The sequence below is a fragment of the Nomascus leucogenys genome, chromosome 14, assembly GCF_006542625.1.
Source record: "Nomascus leucogenys isolate Asia chromosome 14, Asia_NLE_v1, whole genome shotgun sequence".
NCBI classification, from domain to species: Eukaryota; Metazoa; Chordata; class Mammalia; order Primates; family Hylobatidae; genus Nomascus; species Nomascus leucogenys.
The window spans coordinates 25,498,605-25,519,641 of NC_044394.1; the positions used below are offsets into that span (position 1 = coordinate 25,498,605).

The 21,037-nt window shown below is 40.8% G+C and overlaps 2 protein-coding genes across 2 annotated transcripts in view; one reads left to right on the forward strand and one right to left on the reverse strand.

Moving 5' to 3' along the window:
- Positions 1 to 12,307, reverse strand: part of PUS10 (pseudouridine synthase 10) — a 67,280-nt gene extending 54,973 nt beyond the window's left edge. The window contains exons 1-4 of the mRNA XM_012501251.1: positions 12,243 to 12,307; positions 7,045 to 7,185; positions 4,053 to 4,307; positions 1,767 to 1,853 (exon numbers count right to left, since the gene is read on the reverse strand). Coding sequence (XP_012356705.1) covers positions 1,767 to 1,853; positions 4,053 to 4,307; positions 7,045 to 7,170 — 468 coding nt within the window. The 5' untranslated portion in view covers positions 7,171 to 7,185; positions 12,243 to 12,307. The remainder of the gene's footprint in view (positions 1 to 1,766; positions 1,854 to 4,052; positions 4,308 to 7,044; positions 7,186 to 12,242) is intronic.
- A 457-nt stretch (positions 12,308 to 12,764) lies between these two features.
- PEX13 (peroxisomal biogenesis factor 13) overlaps positions 12,765 to 21,037 on the forward strand; it is a 32,574-nt gene continuing 24,301 nt past the window's right edge. Inside the window, exon 1 of the mRNA XM_003262426.4 lies at positions 12,765 to 12,933. Within this exon, the coding sequence (XP_003262474.3) occupies positions 12,842 to 12,933 (92 nt within the window). The 5' untranslated portion in view covers positions 12,765 to 12,841. The remainder of the gene's footprint in view (positions 12,934 to 21,037) is intronic.

Sequence of the window (21,037 nt, forward strand, 5' to 3'; positions counted from 1 at the left end):
AGCTGCGCTTGGTGACGCATGCCTGTAAGCCCAGCTACTTGAGAGGCTAAGGCAGAAGAATCGCTTGAACCCGGGAGGCAGAGGTTGCAGTGAGCCGAGATGGTGCCATTGTATTCCAGCCTGGGCAACAAGAACGAAACTCCGTCTCAAAACAAACAAACAAAAAAAACAGTATCTTCTGTTTCTAATATGGAACATAAATACCTTATAAATAGTAACATTAAGCTAATATTGTTAAAATCATCAAATAAGTGATAAAATGGATAATATGAATCTTAATGTAAAAATATAAACTTTGATTCACAGGTTCTGAGGGTTAGGGAAATATATAAACATAAGCTTTGAGAGGAAGGGTTTGGTGGTAAGATATATAACCACATTCAGAAAATATACTTCTTATTCCTATTTGTTTCTCAAAACTCTCACTAAAGTGACAGTCACTTAGCTTTTGGAAGTCTGTTTCTCTCTACCAAAATTGGACCAGAAGATGACACATCAGGGAGAAATGCTTTGATGATTGACTAGAAAATTACTCTAAGTGTTTATAAGCCCAGTTATATCATCATCATCATCCCCTTTATTCTTCCATTTGCTCAGTTATCTTGTCAGCAACACAGATACTATATAAAATCATTCTACCCTTTTTCATTTCCTGGCTCTTCTATATCATTCTATCCAGCTTCAACAATCTTCAGCTTATTTGGGGCTAATAAACAGGCTCACCCAAAGAAAGTGAGGGTTTACGATGTAATGTTCTGTTGATACTGCAGGCTTCTTAGGGGAAAGACATCTCATAAATATAAACAAATATGCTTAGAACCCATGGTTGGAATTTGAGATTACAGAAGTTTCTCATTTCTCACTATACTTCATTTAACAGTATTAGCAAAGCTTTATGTTTTCATGTCAGTTTTGACACATAAGAATATTACAGCAATGACTTTTTTTTTTTCACTTAACAAAGAAAACAGTTTTGGTTGGGCGCAGTGGCTCACGCCTGTAATCCCAGAACTTTGGGAGGCCGAGGCGGGCAGATCACGAGGTCAAGAGATCAAGACCATCCTGGTTAACACGGTGAAACCCCGTCTCTACTAAAAATGCAAAAAATTAGCCGGGCGCACTGGCGGGCGCCTGTAGTCCCGGCTACTCGGGGGGCTGAGGCAAGAGAATGGCGTGAACCCGGGAGGCGGAGCTTGCAGTGAGCCGAGATTGCGCCACTGCACTCCGGGATGGGCGGAAGAGCGAGACCTCGCCTCAAAAAAAAAAAAAAAAAAAGAAAAGAAAACAGTTTTAAAAAATGAGGCCATTTCTCTCCCTTTTATCATTGACTGGAAGATACGCCATCTTTTTATATTTTACTCCAGAGGGAAGAAGGCTCATCATAATTGAAATGACCCTATTCTAGGACTATTCTAAAATGCACATATCCACCTCAAAAGATCTCTGGAAACCTAGTCAAATCTCTTTCTCTGACCATCGTGCCTCACATGGAGCTAATAATGAATGTCTGCAACTGATTGAGGGACTTTAAAGAAGATGGCAGTCCTAGGACAAACTAACTTGGTTTGTTAGGACAAAACTAATTCCTTTTGTCATTCAGTCACTCAACAAGTATTTATTAAGCAGCTATAAATTGCTTCAATCATTCAATAAGTACACAAAATGTAAAAAATATAATAGAGTAAGGAATATTTCTACAGTCCCAGTTTTTGAGAAATTCCTAGCATGCACTTCACATATAGTTTTATGCATGCAAATGACCTTACCTCTCTTACAGATAGCTGTGGTGGGAAGGAGACTGAAAATACCAAGCTGGTGAATTCAAACCCAGAGGCCTCAACCTTTTGGCACACCTAAAAAAGCATTACAATTACGTAAATTCCCAGGAATTGCTGAAAATATTACTTACTCTAATCTTAATAACATGAATTTCTGGTCCAGGAGATGACATGGCAAAACTTCCAAACTTTCACATTTGACAGTGGAACACTCACAAATATCTTGAGATTAAATATTGCCTAACTATGACCCTGAAGACTAATACCACAAGGAACCAAAACAGCCAGGAGTAACATCTTCAGAATAAACTGTTAAGTGTCAAAATAGCTTTCTATTAGGTCACCCCCTAACTTTCAAACAAAATAAACCCAAATATAGCACTCCTGACAGAAAAAAACAAACAAAAGGCAATCCCACATTCAATCATTTACCTTCTACAAGGCTGTACCACTAGTCTTTTCAGGACAATAATAAGTACGACTAGAAATGAACTTTTCTGTAACTTAGTTATGTTAAACAGCAAAATGAAAACAAACTGCTGTATTTTTCTTCAATTAAATAGCACTTATGACTGAAATACATGAATACACATTTTATTAATTTTCAGATATGTCAATTAAAAAGTAATTTGAGAAGAGTAGGCTTTTGTTTTTAAAAAAAAATGAAAATATTTTAATGATCCAATTGTGTGAAACAAGTTGAAATGAATGGCAGTGTTCCTTTCAATATAAAAATTCTTGGACCTGGGCATGGTGGCATGCGCCTGTAGTCCCAGCTACTTGGGAGGCTAAGGCATGAGGATCACTTGAGCCCAGAGGTGGAGGTTGCAATGAGCCGATATCATGCCACTGCACTCCAGCCTGGGTGACAGAGTGGGACCCTGTCTCAAAAAAACAAAAACAAAAACCAGGTCGGGCGTCGTGGCTCATGCCTATAATCCCAACACTTTGGGAGGCCAAGTCAGGTGGATCACCTGAGGTCAGGAGTTCAAAGGAGGCCAAGTCAGGCGGATCACCTGAGGTCAGGAGTTCGAAACCAGACTGGCCAACATGGTGAAACCCCCGTCTCTACTAAAAACACAAAAATTAGCTGGGCGTGGTGGCACATGCCTGTAATCGCAGCTACTCAGGAGGCTGAGGCAAGAGAATCATTTGAACCTGGGAGGTGGAGGTTGTAGTGAGCTGAGATCACACCACTGCACTCCAGCCTGGGTGACAAGAGCGAAACTCTGTCTCAAAAAAAAAAAAAAAAAAAACAGAAAAAAAAGAGAATTTGGCCGGGCACAGTGGCTCATGCCTGTAATCCCAGCACTTTGGGCCAAGGCAGGTGGATCACGAGGTCAAGAGATCAAGACCATCCTGGCTAACACGGTGAAACGCTGTCTCTATTGAAAATACAGAAAATTAGCTAGGCATGGTGGCGGGTGCCTGTAGTCTCAGCTACTCGGGAGGCTGAGGTAGGAGAACGGCATGAACCCGGGAGGTGGAGCTTACAGTGAGCTGAGATTGCGCCACTGTGCTCCAGCCTGGGCAACAGAGCAAGACTCCGTCTCCAAAAAAAAAAAAAAAAAAAAAAGAATTCTTGGCCTTGGCCAGGTAAAGTGACTCACACCTGTAATCCCAGTACTTTGGAGGCCAAGGCAGGAGGATGATTTGAGGCCAGGAGTTCAAGACCAGCACAGTAACATAGGGAGATCCTGCCTCTACGAAAAGATTAAAAAATTAGGGCCAGGCACAGTGGCTCATGTCTGTAATCCCAGCACTTTGGGAGGCCAAGGCAGGTGAATCATCTGAGGTCGGGAGTTCGAGACCAACCTGACCAATATGGAGAAAACCTGTCTCTACTAAAAATACAAAATTAGCCAGGCATTGTGGCGCATGCCTGTAATCCCAGCTACTCCGGAGGCTAAGGCAGGACAATTGCTTGAACCTGGGAAGCGGAGGCTGCGATGAGCCGAGATCGTGCCATTGCACTACAGCCTGGACAACAAGAGCAAAACTCCATCTCAAAAAAAAGAAAAAAAATTAGGTGGGCATGGTGGTGCATGCCTGTAGTCCTAGCTACTCAGAAGGCTGATGTAGGAGGATTGCTTGAGCCCCAGGAGTTGGAGGCTGCAGTCAGCTGTGATTGTACCACTGCACTTCAGCCTAGGCGATAGAATGAGACCCAAAAAAGAATTGCCTTGTCTCGAAAAAAGGAAAGAAAAGAATTATTGGTTTTAAGACTGAAAATCTCTACATAACTGCACCTATAATGAAAAACAGGTTATTTACCTTTTTAATGAAATCTCTCTCACAGAATTCTTGAAGAATTCCTAGGCATACATTACATACATTTAAATTTGAGTTCTTGGAAACAATGCTTCCATCTTGACTAACAGAGATCCTTCTCTCTCCATTTTGACTTAGATTATCAATACTATCTTCCAGTTCTTGCAGTCGAATTTTCTTGGGAGGTGGATTCATAACTTCCAAAATTAATTCATCTTTTTCAGTTTCCAGAAATTTCTGTAGTTCATTGAGCAACTCCTGGAAAGTTAATGAAAGAAAAAGTAATAAACCACTGACAATGTCCTTAAGGCTTTCTAGGTAAGATGAAACAAGAAAATACCAGTGAAAATTAGGACATATCACAAATTTTACAATGTTGACATATCAGTTCTGAAGCAATCCAGTTATTTTATTAGCCAGCATTGGCTTTTGTGGAATTTAAAAGAGAATTACCTATCTCTATTATATATGTGTGAATACTTTTTCAAAAGAGTTCCATATATCAGTGAAGCAAAAGTCATAAATCTGAGGGAGAAAGGCTCCAATACAAATTTGTAGTTCTGTTGTGAGAGTCATTCATTGCTAATTTCAGTAAAAACAAACTTCAGTTCTAATGATTAACATACAAAAATACAAACTGAATTTCCATCCTTGCTAGGTTATTTAATAACCTCACAATCACTAAAAGCTCACAAGTACAATATTTATTTAATATGAAATCTGATCATTAGGGTAGTCTAATAAGTAAAAATAATTTGGAGAAAATTTACTAAGAAAGGTACACAAATGCTGACAATGCTGAAAGTTAGCACATGATTACAAACCATTTCCATATATTAATTGAAAGACATGCTCTACTATATTCTAGTTTGCCTAATTTGTCTTGTATTAGAATTTAAAAACCTGCATTTCTTTGAAACCATTCTCATATTTCTCTCATTCAGATATTCCTCTCATCTAAATACTCAGAGGATTTTCCTCTGTTTTATTCAGACATGTTTTATCATGCCATTGTTGAAAAAGTATATTTTTCAAATTCATTCAGATGACAATTTACTGACTCTAAAGGGAAAAAATCTTTCACTCAAACAAACTTAAATCCATTTTATTGAGAAATTAGCTCTCCTGCTTTAACAGAGAAATATACATACATACATATACAGGTACATTTTGACTCACACAAATATGTTTGTTGTTACCTAAGATCTATAATATAGGTATAACATAGTGCATATACAGATGTGCATGTACATACATAGTTACATGAATAGAACAGATCAAAATTTAAGAACATTTCCAAAAAGCTGTCCAAATATTCTTGTATATTTCTTTACATAAAATGAACAAACAAAAGTTGATAACACTCAGTCTCTTAATATAATATAAATTAAAAATCTAATAACATATAATAGATAGTAGGTTACAGTGTGTCTGAAAAAAATGTGAAAGCAGGGTTACACAAAACCAGTCTTATTACTTTATAGTCATATTGTGTATAAATGAATATACACATATTTAAATCATCACAGCACAAGTACCATTTCTGGTTTTTTGTTTTTGTTTTTTTAATTTTCAGACAGAGTCTCACACTGTCGCCCAGGCTAGAGTGCAGTGACACGATCTCGGCTCACTGCAACCTCCGCACCCCCCACCCCTGGGTTTAAGCAATTTTCCTGCCTCAGCCTCCCAAGTAGCTGGGATCACAGGCATCTGCCATGGCACCCAGCTAATATTTGTATTTTTAGTAGAGACAGGGTTTCATCATTCTTGGCCAGGCTGGTCTTGAACCCCTGACCTCATGATCCACCCGCCTCGGCCTCCCAAAGTGCTGGGATTACAGGCGTGAGCCACCGCGCCCAGCCAATTTCTGGTTTTCAAAGTGTTTCCACGTACTTTATTAGGTATTGTCCCTTAAAGTCCTGTGAGGTGGGTATTATCATCATTCCCATTTACAGAGGAGTAAACTGAAGCTGGAAAGTGGTGGAACTGGGATTCAAATCCATGTCTTCTAGTTCCAAATCCTAGGTTTTGAATTCAGTCAGACTGTTCAAATCCTAGCTTGCTCACTTAATAGCTGTGTAACTTTGGGCAGGTTGCTTAACCTCTCTGTATCTCAGTTTCTTCATCTGAAAATAGAGACAATCATAGTATGTACTTACCTAATCAGTTATTATGAGAATTATATGAGAGCTTGACATATAGTAATGATAATTGAATATTGTGTATTATTATTGCCAAAATAACAGAAACAACTAATAACATTTAAAAAATAACTGATACTACTAACTCCTGGACAATTTTTTAAATTATAAGAAACTGTGTGTGCATATGTTGTATACATACTGTTTATAATGTATATATTTACATATGTGTTATTACTATCTGCCTCTAAAAAGAATATCACTTTTAGATTCAAACATTTCATAAATGTTACATATCTTATGCAAAAAAGTGTTATATTAAACGTCAAAGCTCTCTGTATATTACCATAAATGTCAAAGATCTCTGTATATTACTTTTGTCATTAATAACAGTAATAATGATGATAAGCATTTATTTATAGAGGATTCCAAATACCTATTTATAAATACAACTGGTAATATAGAAAATGGGAAAAACAGAAAAAGGCAACCATACCCACAATGCTTCCACTTAGTAGGACATGTAAGGAATATTAGCCCCTCCTGGGAGGAAGCAATATTTTGTGATATTCTGTTTAGATATCCTTTAGGAAACATCTATACAAATGTTAAAACGCACCAGGGAGTTCCTCCACAAAGATCCCATTACACTAAATGTTAGATAGCTAGATATAATCACTTAAGAAGGAACTTACATTTCTGAGACTATTCCAAAATTATGAATATCACTCATTTTATTATAGTTTTTTAATTTAAAAAAGAGTTATGAATAGATACCCGCCCTCAAAAGTACAGGCATTCATTGTAAAATACAGAGAAACTTCTCTTAACTTGAAAAAAAAAAGAGAAAATACCTTGTATGGAAGTTTGTAAGGTGCATGAAAATCCACACCACAGAATCTGAAGATACATCTTGGACAAGTACCAGTATTGAGCAACAACCGGGCCACATGCTTGTTTTCCTCAGTCAGTGGGAACATACTGAATAATTATAACTAGAAAGAAAAAAAGTAAAACTAATGAGCAGCTTCTGCATTTTACTGTCACAGACAAGTCATCATGTTTAGGGATAAAAACTAGCTTTCATTTGAAAAACACTATTGTGTACTCTCTAACCAAGCCCCTTTCATTACACACATATTATAAAATACAAACTTTAAGGAAGTTCATAAGATGGATCCAGTAAATGTTTCTAATTGCTAAGGAATTTAGTGTAGCATTCTGGATTATGATAAAATACAACAATAAAACTAAGTTGATCAAAAGAAATAAAAATAATCAAGAATGGTTGCTTCTGAGGAGGGTAATGAAAACAGAGGTACAGGTCACCCTGCACCTGTACCATTCAGTATTGTCAAAGTTAATTGATTAAACTTTTCCTGTAAGAAATTAAAAATGAGTTTGCTGGTAGTGGGGCTCAGAAAGCCATACCCCAAAACGAAGGCCTCAGCAGCAGCCTCAGAAGCAAAAGTTTTTCTCTGACCTTCTGCCCTCCTGTCTCATTCTTCCCCAGACTAGCCATAAAAAAACTACAGTCTCTCTTCCTCAAGGTGAGTCATAGAAACCAGAACCCCCTTTCCCCAAAGCCAGCCATAAAATCTAAAAATATTACTCAAATTTGGTCAGGCACAGTGACTCATGCCTGTAATCCCAGCATTTTGGGAGGCCGAGGTGGGTGGATCACCTGGGGTCAGGAGTTTGAGACCAGCCTAGCTAACATGGTGAAAACCTGTCTCTACCAAAAATAGGGAAAAAAAAAAAAAAAATATATATATATATATATATATGCCTATTACTCAAATTTTCCCTCTACCTTTCTGAGTAAAAACTGACCATGAAAAACAAGGCAAGGTGCAGTGCCTCACATCTATACTCTCACCACTTCGTGGTTGTGGAGCTGAGGTAGGAGAATCGCTTGAGGCCAGGAGTTTGAGACCAGCCTGGGCAACAACCCACAAGACCCTGTCTCTACAAAAAAATTGAAAAATTAGCTGGGCATGGTGGTACATACTTGTATTCCCAGCTACTCAGAAGACTGAGGTGGGAGGATCACTTGAGCCCAAGAGGTAGAGGTTGTAGTGAATCAAGATCATGCCACTGTACTCCAACCTGGGTGACAGAGCAAGACCTTGTCCCTAAAAAGAAATAGCGATTAAAAAAAAGAGAGAGATGAAGAAATTATCTAACCTCTCTTGTCTGACTGTAGGTCACAAGACTCCCCATTCCATGGCAGGTCCTGCCCCACACCCAGAAGGAAGGAATGCATGCTCTGAGAGGCCAAGAAGAACCTAGACAGGCTTGCTGGGTTTCCCCACTCAGTCGATTACCCTTTTTGTTCAATCATATTTCTACGTGCTGTCCATACTTTGATGAACCTAAGCATAAAAATGGACAATTTCCCCTGTTATCATTATGTCTTCATTCTGAAGGCTCCTGTGTATACACATTACATAAACGTGTATGCCTTTTCTCCCATTAATCAATTTGCCTCATGTCAGTGATTTTCAGAGAACCTCTAGGTGGCTAAGGGCCTTGGCATTCGGACTAGACAAAAAAATCTGATCAGTCTACCTTATATAATACTTGACTACCCTTAATGATAGTTTAGCAGCCAACTATTTAAAACAAATTGAGGCCAGGTGCAGTGGCTCACATCTGTAATCCCAGCACTTTGGGAGGCTGAGGTGGGCAGACCACTTGAGGTCAGGAGTTCGAGACCAGCCTGACCAACATGGTGAAACCTTGTCTCTACTAAAAACACAAAAATTAGTTGGGTGTGGTGGCTGGTGCCTGCACTCCAGCCTGGGCAACAGAGTGCGACGCTCTCTCAAAAATACAAACAAACAACAACAACAACAAAGTTGATCAGCAGGTCCAAAGATATCAACTTTACTTTGATTATATGACTAAATGGCAACCACCTGTTAACAAAATAAAAATCTGCCCCCTTCATGAGTAAAACCTCCAACAAAAGGCCAGGCACAGTGGCTCACACCTGTAATCCCAGCACTTTGGGAAGCCGAGGCGGGCAGATCACCTGACGTCAGGAGTTTGAGACCAATCTGGCCAACGTGGTAAAACCCCATCTCTACTAAAAATACAAAAAACTATTAGCCAGGCATGTTGGCGTGCACCTGTAATCCTAGCCACTCAGGAGGCTGAAACAAGAGAATCACTTGAACCCCGGGAGGCGGAGGTTGCAGTGAGCCGAGATCGTGCCACTTCACTCCAGCCTGGGCAATAAGAGTGAAACTCTGTCTCAAAAAAACAAACAAACAAACAAACAAACAAAAAACCTCCAACAAAAACAAATTAAGTACAAAATATTTGAGAGCAACTGTTTGCCTAAATTGCCAATTTTTGCAATTTAAATAAACTCACAAAAAAATACTATATAGAGAATAAAGGCAAATCTGTCTCCTGTTACCAGGAAGGAGGGGATACTAAAAATTCAAACAACCTAATTTGTTCGCAAAACTAGATCTTCTAATTAGTGAAACAGTTCATATTACCTTAAAATGATCAAGTGCCCATATTTTAGAAAATAATCATTGCATGGCAATCTTATGGCATGCTATAACTGTGGTCATACAGATGAAAGACAGTGGCATCTTTTAATTTGTGCAGTTTCATAATTCAAATGAACTTGCTTAAAATTTGTGGAAGGGTGAAGCTCTTCCCAACAGCTTAGTATAAAGATGTGATTCTTCTAGTCTGCGTTTTCCAAACCTCTAAAACTTCCTATTTACTTGCAAGTTGCTAAATGTTTGGGGCCACTTACCAAGATTCTTGCACAAAATAATGAGGAAGATAGGTATATAGTTACATAGAACTCTTCACCATAAAAGTCAGTTCAGCAGCCAAGACTACTAAAAACAGATTGCTTCTGGCTGAATTCTAATTCAGGGGAATATGTGAGTCAGCAGGGGGAAGAAAATCAGGCTTGTATGTACACACCATACAAGCTGACAAGGTGACAACTTTGAAACACCAGAATCGAGAAACGCATAGTTAGGGTTGCCTAAGTAAATTTGGGCTCCAGGGTATTTTCAAGAAAGAAAACAGAATATGTGGAAAACAGCTTCTAAATAATGAAGATCTGGCCAGGCCCAGTGATTCACGCCTGTAATCCGAGCACTTTGGGAGGCCGAGGCAGGCGTATTACTTGAGGTCTGGAGTTCAAGATCAGCCTGGCCAACACGGTAAAACTCCATCTCTACTAAAATACAAAAATTAGCCAGGTGTGGAGGTGCGCACCTGTAATCCCTGCTACTCGGGAGGTTGAGGCAGGAGAATCACTTGAACCCAGTAGGCGGAGGTTGCAGTAAGCCCAGCACTTTGGGAGGCTGAGGCAGGAGGATAATGAGGTCAGGAGATCGAGACCATCCTGGCTAACACGATGAAATCCCATCTCTACTAAAAATACAAAAAATCAGCCAGGCGTGGTGGCACGCACCTGTAGTCCCAGCTACTGAGGGAGGCTGAGGCAGGAGAATCACCCGAACCCAGGAGGCAGAGGTTGCAGAGAGCCAAGATCACGCCACTGTACTCCAGTCTGGGCAACAGAGCGAGACTCCATCTCAATAAATAAATAAATAAATAAATAAATAAATAAATAAATAAGATCTGTGTGGTCAAGGTCAAGTCATTACTATTTACTAGTGATCTGTATCCCTTTTCCCAGCCCATTTAATCTACTTCGATGCAGAGAAGAGATCGGATGCTGTGAAGGGCTGAATATAAGCATTTACAGTGCATCTCTGACTACATACACAGAGAAACTGTTTCTGTTTCACCTGTTATTCTAAGTTATTTTTTCTCCATTAGTTAAGGTCAAGAATTTTAGTTAATTCAGAAGTAACATTTAACTCACAAAGAGACACAAATACACCCTCTTCCAATAAATCAATAAGCAATTTAAAAGGACACTTAATGAAGATTTCCCTCAATACTTAAATAGCTATATTAAAATTTATTTTATTTTCCATGGCTACAAGACAATGTTTATTTTTCCAGTAAGTTCACAAGAACAAAGGTATCATGCAAAGTGAATAAATGACACATTACAATCTCCTGGCTCTGAGAAGTTCCCAAACCTGATTGATGAGAATTACAAAACTTCCAGTCCTGAGTAATTTGCAGAAGTCTAAAAATAGACTCCAAAAAGACCTCTTTTGAATGTGTGTTAATAAACGAGCTATGAATTTACAAACCTCTCAACATCATTTTTACCTACCAACAGTCTATCAACTTCTCAAGAATGTTAACGTTAAAAGGAGAAAATATGTTACGCCTTAAATTTGGTTTTTTCATCGTGAGGTAATGAAATGCCAGGATTTCATAAGAGATCAGAAATCGGTTGTCCATATTAGATTTATTACGTTTGAAAGCAAGCCCTGAGAAAGGCATTCCACAATGTTAAGTTTTCCAGTGTTGGTTACCCTCAAGATGTTTGCTTTTCGTTTATGTGTTTGTTTTATAGAAATAACTCTGTAAGAAGTTGCTACAAAGCCGCCTTTCATATGTCAGGCTCCCTAGGAGGACTGAATCCCTCCTCCCCAAACCAAGGACAACTAGCCCAGTCTCTGGCTTACTGGATGAGAGGAAGAACTTTATTTTCACCTCTTGGACGATTACAAAAGCCAGTCATCGAAAATGAGGAAAGGGGCAGGGTGTAAGAAAAACTACCGAAATGACCAGACTAAGTCTCATATCCTAAGATCTTTTAAAACTCATTTCCCTACCGAAGGGTGTCATTCGTAACGCGGCGTGGGGCTGGGGGTGTGGATTTACGGAGAAAGAGGTGATCACACTTCACTGGGCTTCTGAAACATTAAGCTATGGAATCTACTGTGAACTCGAAAAGTTCATGCCGAGATCTAGCCTCAAGCCTCAGTTTTGGCCAAGCAAGCCCTTCCCCCTTCGGTCAGGTGCAACAAACTTCCCACTCACTCTTCCTTTGCTAACAAAGCCGCTCCAGCAGGAGAGAAACGACCTCTCTCCTGCCACACCTCTTTTGCACCCAGTCTGCACTCCTTCACCTCTTACCTACCCGCCTCACCTTCTCCCCAGACGCCGGAGCCTGAGATTTAACCCCTTCCGGCCCTCGAAGGGAACAGGGAAGACTAAACACAACGCACCTATTGCGTCTAGCAATTCTGTTCCCCGAGGAAACGTGGGCTTTAGAACGAAAGTACCAGCCCACTCTCGCTAGGACTAAGTGAGCTTCTCCCTTCTTGTTTGTAGAGAAATCCGAAAAACTGCCTGGTTTGCCACCTCACCCCACCTCCCCCGCGAGCGAAGGAGTGCGTGGGGCTGCCACTGGTCCACTCCCAGAAAAGCCTCGGTGGGACTCCGATGTCTAGGGAGTCGTAGCCGCTACCAGAAATATCGATGAGCCTTTACCCTGCGGTTTAGAACAGGAGCTCTTGCTGGGGCAAATACAAAGACCGCGTTTCTTCCTACAAATTAGTGGCATCCTCCCGCTGTATGGATTCAGCTGGCAAAGTAACTCAAGCCTTGTCCTGACTGCAGGGGTGGGCGGGGTGGACGGCTCGGTGTTCTGCCCGTTGTGCCTTGCGCTCGAGGTGCTGGTCTACGCCGGCCTGGACAGTCCGGGCTAAGAGCGGGAGCCGAGTGGAGGCGGAGGAGATGGCGTCCCAGCCGCCACCTCCCCCAAAACCCTGGGAGACCCGCCGAATTCTGGGAGCCGGACCGGGACCAGGACCGGGCCCCACTTTCCAGTGAGTGTGGGATTCTTCAGGCTGTGAGTTTGGTGGGCCCGAGCGGGTACTTGGCAGGAGGCAGTTGAAGAGGTTGTTAGGGGAGGTATTCCCTTCCCCCCTTTAACCAATCCCCAACCTTGGGGGTAGGGGCCGAGGTGGAGCTGGGGCGCTTACCAGTGCAGACTTCAGTGTCTCACAGCTGTTTCTGACCCGGCAGCTCTAATCAGCAACGTTTTTTTCGGGAGCTCCTGGGCGTCTTTCTGGGTCTCTGTGCTTGAAAGAAAGGGGGGAGGCTTCCTACCGCTTCTGTTTTCACTTTGACAGAACGGCTTCTCTATCTTTAAAGCGTAGACTTTGGTCTGTAGCAGTTGAGAGAGGCATTTGTCCAGCCACGGCATCGACAGGGAGCAAAGTCTCTCCTTAAAGGTGTTAACCTCTCGAGAAGTTGCTGAAAGCCCGAACGGTTTTACGCAACTGGAACTCAAGCCCCGTACCCTTCGCATTCTTTTCTAGCATAACTCAGCCAATGTTTTGGATCGAGATTGGAGAAGCAACTTTAAAGCAGGAGTTCTAGATCTGAGGCCTATGGATGGCCTTTGTGTGCAAAATAGTGTATTTTTTCTGAGGCCTGTAGTTTTTTTGTTTGGTTTTTAATCAGTATCAGTTGGTTTCTAGGACTTTAAAAAGGCTAAAACATGCAGAGTTGGGAGTGTTTCGTGGCCTTGTGTGGCTTTTGTTTGGTAGTGCTAGACATCTTAATTCAGATAGGTGTTATTCAAATGTCAAATCACCTACTGTTGTAGGTTTTCCTAAGCGTAAAAACCCCAACATATTGGAATGTATTTCTGCTGTGTTCTGAAATCTTTTATTTAAACACTAAAATGCTTTAACACAGTAACTACTTAGTTTAATAAGGATATATACATAACAAGTAATAAGTTTAATTAGGTTGGTAAGCCACGGTGACATTATCTGCTACCTTTTTTATGAGTGGGTTCTTTTTTCCCCATTTAGACTGCTTGTCGAATGAGAGAGGTTTTATTTTTTGCATCTGTTAAAGTTCTTTTTATGTAAAATTAACCGTTTTCCCACTTTATCATGAAATATTTTAAACACAGAGACCAGTAGGGAGTAAGATAATACCTGTGTATTCACTACCCAACTTTAAACAATGTTAACATTTGCCAGATTTATGTCGAGTTTTTCAAAATAGAAGACAATTAAACTCTCCCATTCTTCTTTCTAGTGGTGACTATTGTCCTTATTTGGTGTTTCGCACACCCAGTAATGTTTTTATATTTTAGTACTTAGGTTTGTGCTATTATATGCATTTTATATCTAAAACTTAACAATGTAACAATAATATACATTTTATATCTAATTACATGTTACTATTTATGTATTATTTTTTGTATGTTTTTGTTTTTTCTGTTGCCCAATTTTCTGTTGGCTTTATCTTTGCTTACCAATTTGTAAGAGTATTGTTAAACTAATCCTTTTTTGCTACTACATTTTGCTAATGTCTTTCACTGTGTGGCTTTTCTTCTTTATATTTATGTTCAATTTTTTATACAGATGTTTTTGATTTTAATATAGCCAAAATTGTCATATTTTATTGTTTATGCTTTTTGTCTTGGTTAAGAAATCCTGTCTACCTAGATCAGGACAGTTTTTCTGTATGTTTTCTTTTAAATCTTGTGGTTTTCTCATTTACATATTTAATCCACATGGAACTGACTTTCTATAAAAATCTAATTTTTTTTCCATATAGGTAACTAATTGTCCCAGCACCATTTATTGAGTAGTCTGTTCTTAGTTTATAATGCCATCTATGTCATATCAAGGTTTCCTAAATATGTACTTCTGTTTTGGGCACTTTCTGACTTTCTACTAGCACCACACTATCTTAATTACAGAATTTTGTAAGTCTTGATACGTAATATATCAAGAGTTTCCACACATTGCTGTTCTTTGTAATTACCCTCGTTACACTTAGTCCTTTATAAAAAGACTTACTGGGATTTTTATTGGAACTGAGCTGGATTTATGGATCAAGTAAGTTTTTATTCCATGAATATTGTATAAGCTACAATTGGTGAGAGTTTTATCTTTTTGCCTTAAATATCTTATAATTATCCACTTTGGGAGGCTGAGGCGGGCAGATCACGAGGTCAGGAGATTGAGACCATCCTGGCTAACTCGGTGAAACCCCGTCTCTACTAAAAATACAAAAAAAAATTAGCTGGGTGTGGTGGCGGGCGCCTGTAGTCCCAGCTAATCAGGAGGCTGAGGCAGGAGAATGGCGTGAACCCACGAGGCAGAGCTTGCAGTGAGCCAAGATCACGCCACTGCACTGCAGCCTGGGCAACAGAGGGAGACTCTATCTCAAACAACAACAGCAAAAAACTTACAATTATCTCCATGAAATTTTTGTCCATATTTTATTTTTTATTCCTAGATTATTTTTGCTGTAGTAGTTGCAAATGGGCTTTCTTTTTTCCTTTTACATTTTCCAGTTGGTTATTAACTGGTATGGCAGAATGCTATTGATTTTTTTTAATGTAAATATTATGTACAGCATAATCTCAAACTCTTAATTAGTTCTGATGGTTTGGTTGAAATTCTCTTTAGTTCTGTGTAGCCAGTTCTGTCATTTACCGATAAGCTAGCATCCTTGTATTGGTCCTGACTTCCATTGGAGTGCTTCTGAAGTTTTACGGTTAAATGTGAAGTTTGCTTTTTGTTTTTGATAGATATCTTGTCAAAATTCTCTCTCTCTACCTTGCTCAGATTTATTTTATTTTATTTTATTTTTATTATTATTTTTGTTTGAGATGGAGTCTCACTGTGTCTCCCAGGCTGGAGTGCAGAGACGCAATCTCGGCTCATGGCAACCTCTACCTCCTGGATTCAAGTGATTCTCCTGTCTCAGTCTCCCAGACAGTTGAGACTACAGGCGCATGCCACTCCGCCCAGCTAATTTTTGTATTTTTAGTAGAGATGGGGTTTCACTGTGTTGGCCAGGCTGGTCTCGAACTCCTGACCTCAGGTGATCTACCTGCCTAGGCCTCCCAAAGTGCTGGGATTACAGGTGTGAGCCACTACGCCCAGCCCTTACCTTGCTCAGATTTTTATCATGAAGAAATACTAAATTTTATGAATGGCTTTTCTGAATCTCTTGAGACCATTGTATGTATTTTTGCTTCAATATGAAAATGTGGGAATAGGAACAGCTCTGGTCTGCAGCTCCCAGCGTGATTGATGCATCTCCCCGGGTGATTTCTGCATTTCCAACCGAGGTACCTGGTTCATCTCATTGGGACTGGTTGGACACTGGGAGCACCCCATGGAGGGTGAGCCGAAGCAAGGCGGGGCATCACCTCACCTGGGAAGCGCAAGGGATCGGGGGATTTCCCTTTCCTAACCAAGGGATGCTGTGACAGACTATACCTGGAAAAACAGGACACTTCCGCCCAAATACTGGGCTTTTCCCATGGTCTTAGCAACCAGCAGACAAGGAGATTCTCTCCCATGCCTGGGTTGGCGGGTCCCATGCCAACGGAGCCCTGCTCAGTGCTAGCACAGCAGTCTGAGATCAACCTGCAAGGTAGCAGCCTGGCAGGGGGAGGGGCGTCTGCCATTGCTGAGGCTTAAGTAGGTAAACAGAGCAGCTGGGAAGCTGGAACTGGGAAGAGCCCACTGCAGCTCAGCAAGGCCTACTGCCTCTATAGACTTCACCTCTGTGGGCAGGGCATAGCTGAACAAAAGGCAGCAGAAACTTCTGTGGACTTAAACGTCCCTGTCTGACAGCTCTGAAGAGAGCAGTGTTCTCCCAGCACGGTATTTGAGCTCTGAGAACAGACAGACAGCCTCCTCAAGTGGGTCCCTGACCCCCGTGTAACCTGACTGGGAAACACCTCCCAGTAGAGGCTGACAGACAACTGAAACAGGCAGGTGTCCCTCTGGGACAAAGCTTCCAGAGGAAGGATCAGGCAGCAATATTTGCTGTTCTGTAGCCTCTGCTGGTGATACCAGGCAAACAGGGTCTGCAGTGGACCGCCAGCAAACTCCAGCAGACCTGCAGCTGAAGGACGTGACTGTTAGAAGGAAAACTAATAAACAGAAAGGAATAGCTTCAACATCAACAAAAAGGACATCCATACCAAAACCCCATTTGTAGGTTCCCAACATCAAAGACCAAAGGTAGATAAAACCACAAAGATGGGGAGAAACCAGAGCAGAAAAGCTGAAAATTCTAAAAATCAGAGCACCTCATCTCCTCCAAAGGATTGCAGCTCCTTGCCAGCAACGGAACAAAGCTGGACAGAGAATGACTTTGACGAGTTGACAGAAGTAGGCTTCAGAAGGTTGGCAATAACAAACTTCTCTGAGCTAAAGGAGCATGTTCTAACCCATCGCAAAAAAGCTAAAAACCTTGAAAAAAGGTTAGATGAATGGCTAACTAGAATAAACAGTGTAGAGAAGACCTTAAATGACCTGATGGAGCTGAAAACCATGGCACAAGAACTTTGTGATGCACGCACATGCTTCAATAGCCGATCGATCAAGTGGAAGAAAGGATATCAGTAATTGAAGATCAAATTGATGAAATAAAGTGAGAAGACAAGATTAGAGAAAATGTTGTTTATTGTATCAATTAACCTTCTATTGTTGAACCATCCTCGCGTTTCTCACTGAGCTCGGATTAGTCATGATTTTTTTCTGATACACAATTCCAAATTCTATTCTAGGCCAGTTGGAGTGGTTCACATTTGTAATCCCAGCATTTTGGAAGGCCAGGGCAGGAGGATTGCTTGAGGCGGGAAGTTCAAGACTACCCTGAGCAACATAGCAAGACTCTGTCTCTATAAAAAATTTTAAGATTGGCCAGGTATAGTGGTGTGTGCCTGTAGTCTTAGCTACTAGGGAGGCTGAGGTGGGAGAATCCCTTTGAGTCCAGGAGTTCAAGGCTGCAGTGAGCTGTCATCATACCACTGCACTCTAGCCTGGGTGACATAGCAAGTCCCTGTCTCCAAAAAGAAAAAGAATTCTATTCTAATATTGTAAGATTGTTGCATAGATGTTCCCAGGTGAAATTGAAATTTTCTTTCTTTGTACTATTCTGGTTTTGTATCAAAGTTTTATAGCTAGATAAATTTTTCTGTTGAGTCTAATGTTTTTTTCTTTTTTAGACAGTGTCTCACTCTGCCACCCAGGCTGGAGTGCAGTGGTGCAGTCATGGCTCACTGCAGCTTCTACATCCTGGGATTAAGTGGTCCTCCTGCCTCAGCCTCCTGAGTAGCTGGGACTACAGGTGCATGCCACCATGCCCAACTAATTTTTATACTTTTAGTAGAGATGGGGTTTTGCCTTGTTGCCCAGGCTGGTCTCGAATTCCTGGGCTCAAGCAATCCTCTCACCTCAGCCTCCCAAAATGCTGGGATTACAGGCGTGAGCCACCTCACCTGGCCTAATTCATTTCTTTATAGGCAGACTGCCTTGTCCTTAGTAGCCTTGATATGTTTGGTCCTCTAGCTTTATTATATTGTATCCAGGTAGGAATATACAGACACACACATACACACACACACACTTTTTTTCTTCCTGCTTAGTACCCATAGTATTCAGTCTGAGGATTCATTTCTTTTTTTAATTCAGGAAAATTCTCACCAATTATACCTTTAAATATTATTTTAAGTTTTGTTTGAACACTAGTCTTTACTGTCTCTTCTTCTGTTAAGCATTATATCAGGAATAGTGTCTGCTCTAAGTAACAGTATCTGACTTACTGTGATTTGGACTATTAAGACATTTATTGTTTAGTTAGCAAGAAGTCTAGAGATCTGCCTTCTCAACATTGTCGTCAAGGGACCTAAGTTTTTCCTGACTTCCTTTTTTTTTTTTTTTTTTTTTTTTTTTTGGTCAGCTCTCTGACTTTTTGGCCATCTCTGTCTTTTGTTTGGTTTGTTTGTTTGTTTTGAAAGAAGTTTCACTCTGCCACCAGGCTGGAGTGCTTGAGCCCTGGGAGGGCTCAATCACACCTCACTGCAGCTTCCGCCTCCCAGGGCTCAATCAGTCCTCCCACCTCAGCCTCCCGAGTGGCTGGGACCACAGGTACATGCCACAACGCCCAGCTAATTTTTGCATTTTTTGTAGGGATGGGTTTTTGCCATGTTGCCAGGGCTGATCTTGAACTCCAGGGCTCAAGTGATCTTCCCACCTAGGTCTGCCAAAGTGCTGGGATTACAGGCATAAGCCACCACTCCCTCCCCATCTCTGTCTTATTCTTTGCTCCTTTAAAAAGAATCTTACCCCACTCTCCATCTGGCTGCTTTCAGTATTTTTTCTCTGTTTTAGTTTTCAGCAATTTGCTTTGTTAGGCCTCAGTGTGGTCTTCTTTGTATTATCCTGGGTGGAATTCATAGGGATACTTGAATCTGATTTTGATGCCTCTCATTAATTCCCGAAAACTTTAAGCCGTTATTTCTTTAAATATGGTTTCTATCTATTGGCACTTTACTCCTTTAACTCAACTTGCATATATACCCCATATGTCACTATACTCCCTGTATCTTACTCTCTTTTCTGTATTTATCCTTCTGTTTCTTATGCTTCATTCTGGGTATTTTCTTCCCATCTCTTTCCTAGTTCACTGATATTTTTCTTTCACTGTGTCTATTCTGGTATTAAACCAGTCATCGAGGCCGGGTGCAGTGGCTCATGCCTGTAATCCCAGCACTTTGGGAGGCTGAGGCGGGCGGATCACGAGGTCAGGAGATCGAGACCATCCTGGCTAACATGGTGAAACCCCATCTCTACTGAAAATACAAAAAATTAGCCGGGCGTGGTGGTGGGCACCTGTAGTCCCAACTACTCAGGAGGCTGAGGCCGGAGAATGGTGTGAACCTGGGAGGCGGAGCTTGCAGTGAGCCGAGATCGTGAGCCACCACACCTTTTCTAAGATTTCTAATGGAATTTTTAAAATATTTAAATGTTTTTATTTAATTTCAATTTTTATTTCACAGATATTATTTCATTTCTCTCTCTGATAATTTTTAATATATCTAAAATCATTGCTGAGCTGTTATATAAATTAGTTTTTTTAATTGGGTTTTATACTTGCTGATTTTTATTGGCTTTCTTAGTGTTTTTATTTCTTCATGTGTGTGGCATTTTTGAGATGGTCATTTTGAGTAGTAATTTTGGAGTTCTGTTTTCTCTCCATTGCCTCTTCCATGTTCCCCTCTATCTAATAGGTTTCCTGTTGCATCTACCTGTTCCCTCTACCTACCACTTAGGTAAGAATCAAGTATAAAAACAGTGGGTCAGACTGGGCATGGTGGCTCACACCTGTAATCTTAGCTCTTTGGGAGGCCAAGGCAGGAGGATTGCTTGAGCCCAGGGGTTGGAAACCAGCCTCTCAAGATGTAGCGAGAACACATTTCTACAAAAAATAACAACAAAAAAAAAAAATTGGTAGGCATGGTGGTGCACACCTGTAGTCCCAGCTACTTGGGAAGCTGAGATGGGAGGGATCACTTGAGCCTAGGAGTTTGAGGTTGCAGTGAGCCATGATTGCACCACTGAACTCCAGCTTGGGTGACAGAGCGAGACCCTGTCTCAAAAAAAAAAAAAAAAAAAACACAAAAACAGTGAGTTAGATTAAGGATATCACAGATCAAGTCGGTCAGTTGTTTCATTTCCTGGGCTGGAGGCCTTATCACAGTCCTCTCCCTCTCTTAGTTCTGTAACTTTCTCAAAATATTAAACTGTCATCAGCAAATTTTACAATCTCTTTGTAGGAGCCAAGGTGGCACATCCTCACTCCCGGCCTCAAGCAATGAACTGGTTCCATTTTAATGGAGCACTTTTTGTTTTTGTTAGTTCATGGAAGCCTGCCTCTTGGGTGTCGCTGCCTGATTACAGAACCAGAATTGAGTAGGCCCGTAGCTTCAGCCTTCCTTACCATTTTACATTTCTGTTTAGTTTCTCTTCCTTAAGTCTGTCTTGTGTTAAATCTAGATAATGTCTGTTTGTTTGTCTCTCTGTTTCTTCTATTATTGCTTATACTTTGGAGCAGAACTGTTTCATCAAAGCCTGAATGCACTGCACTATCTAGTCG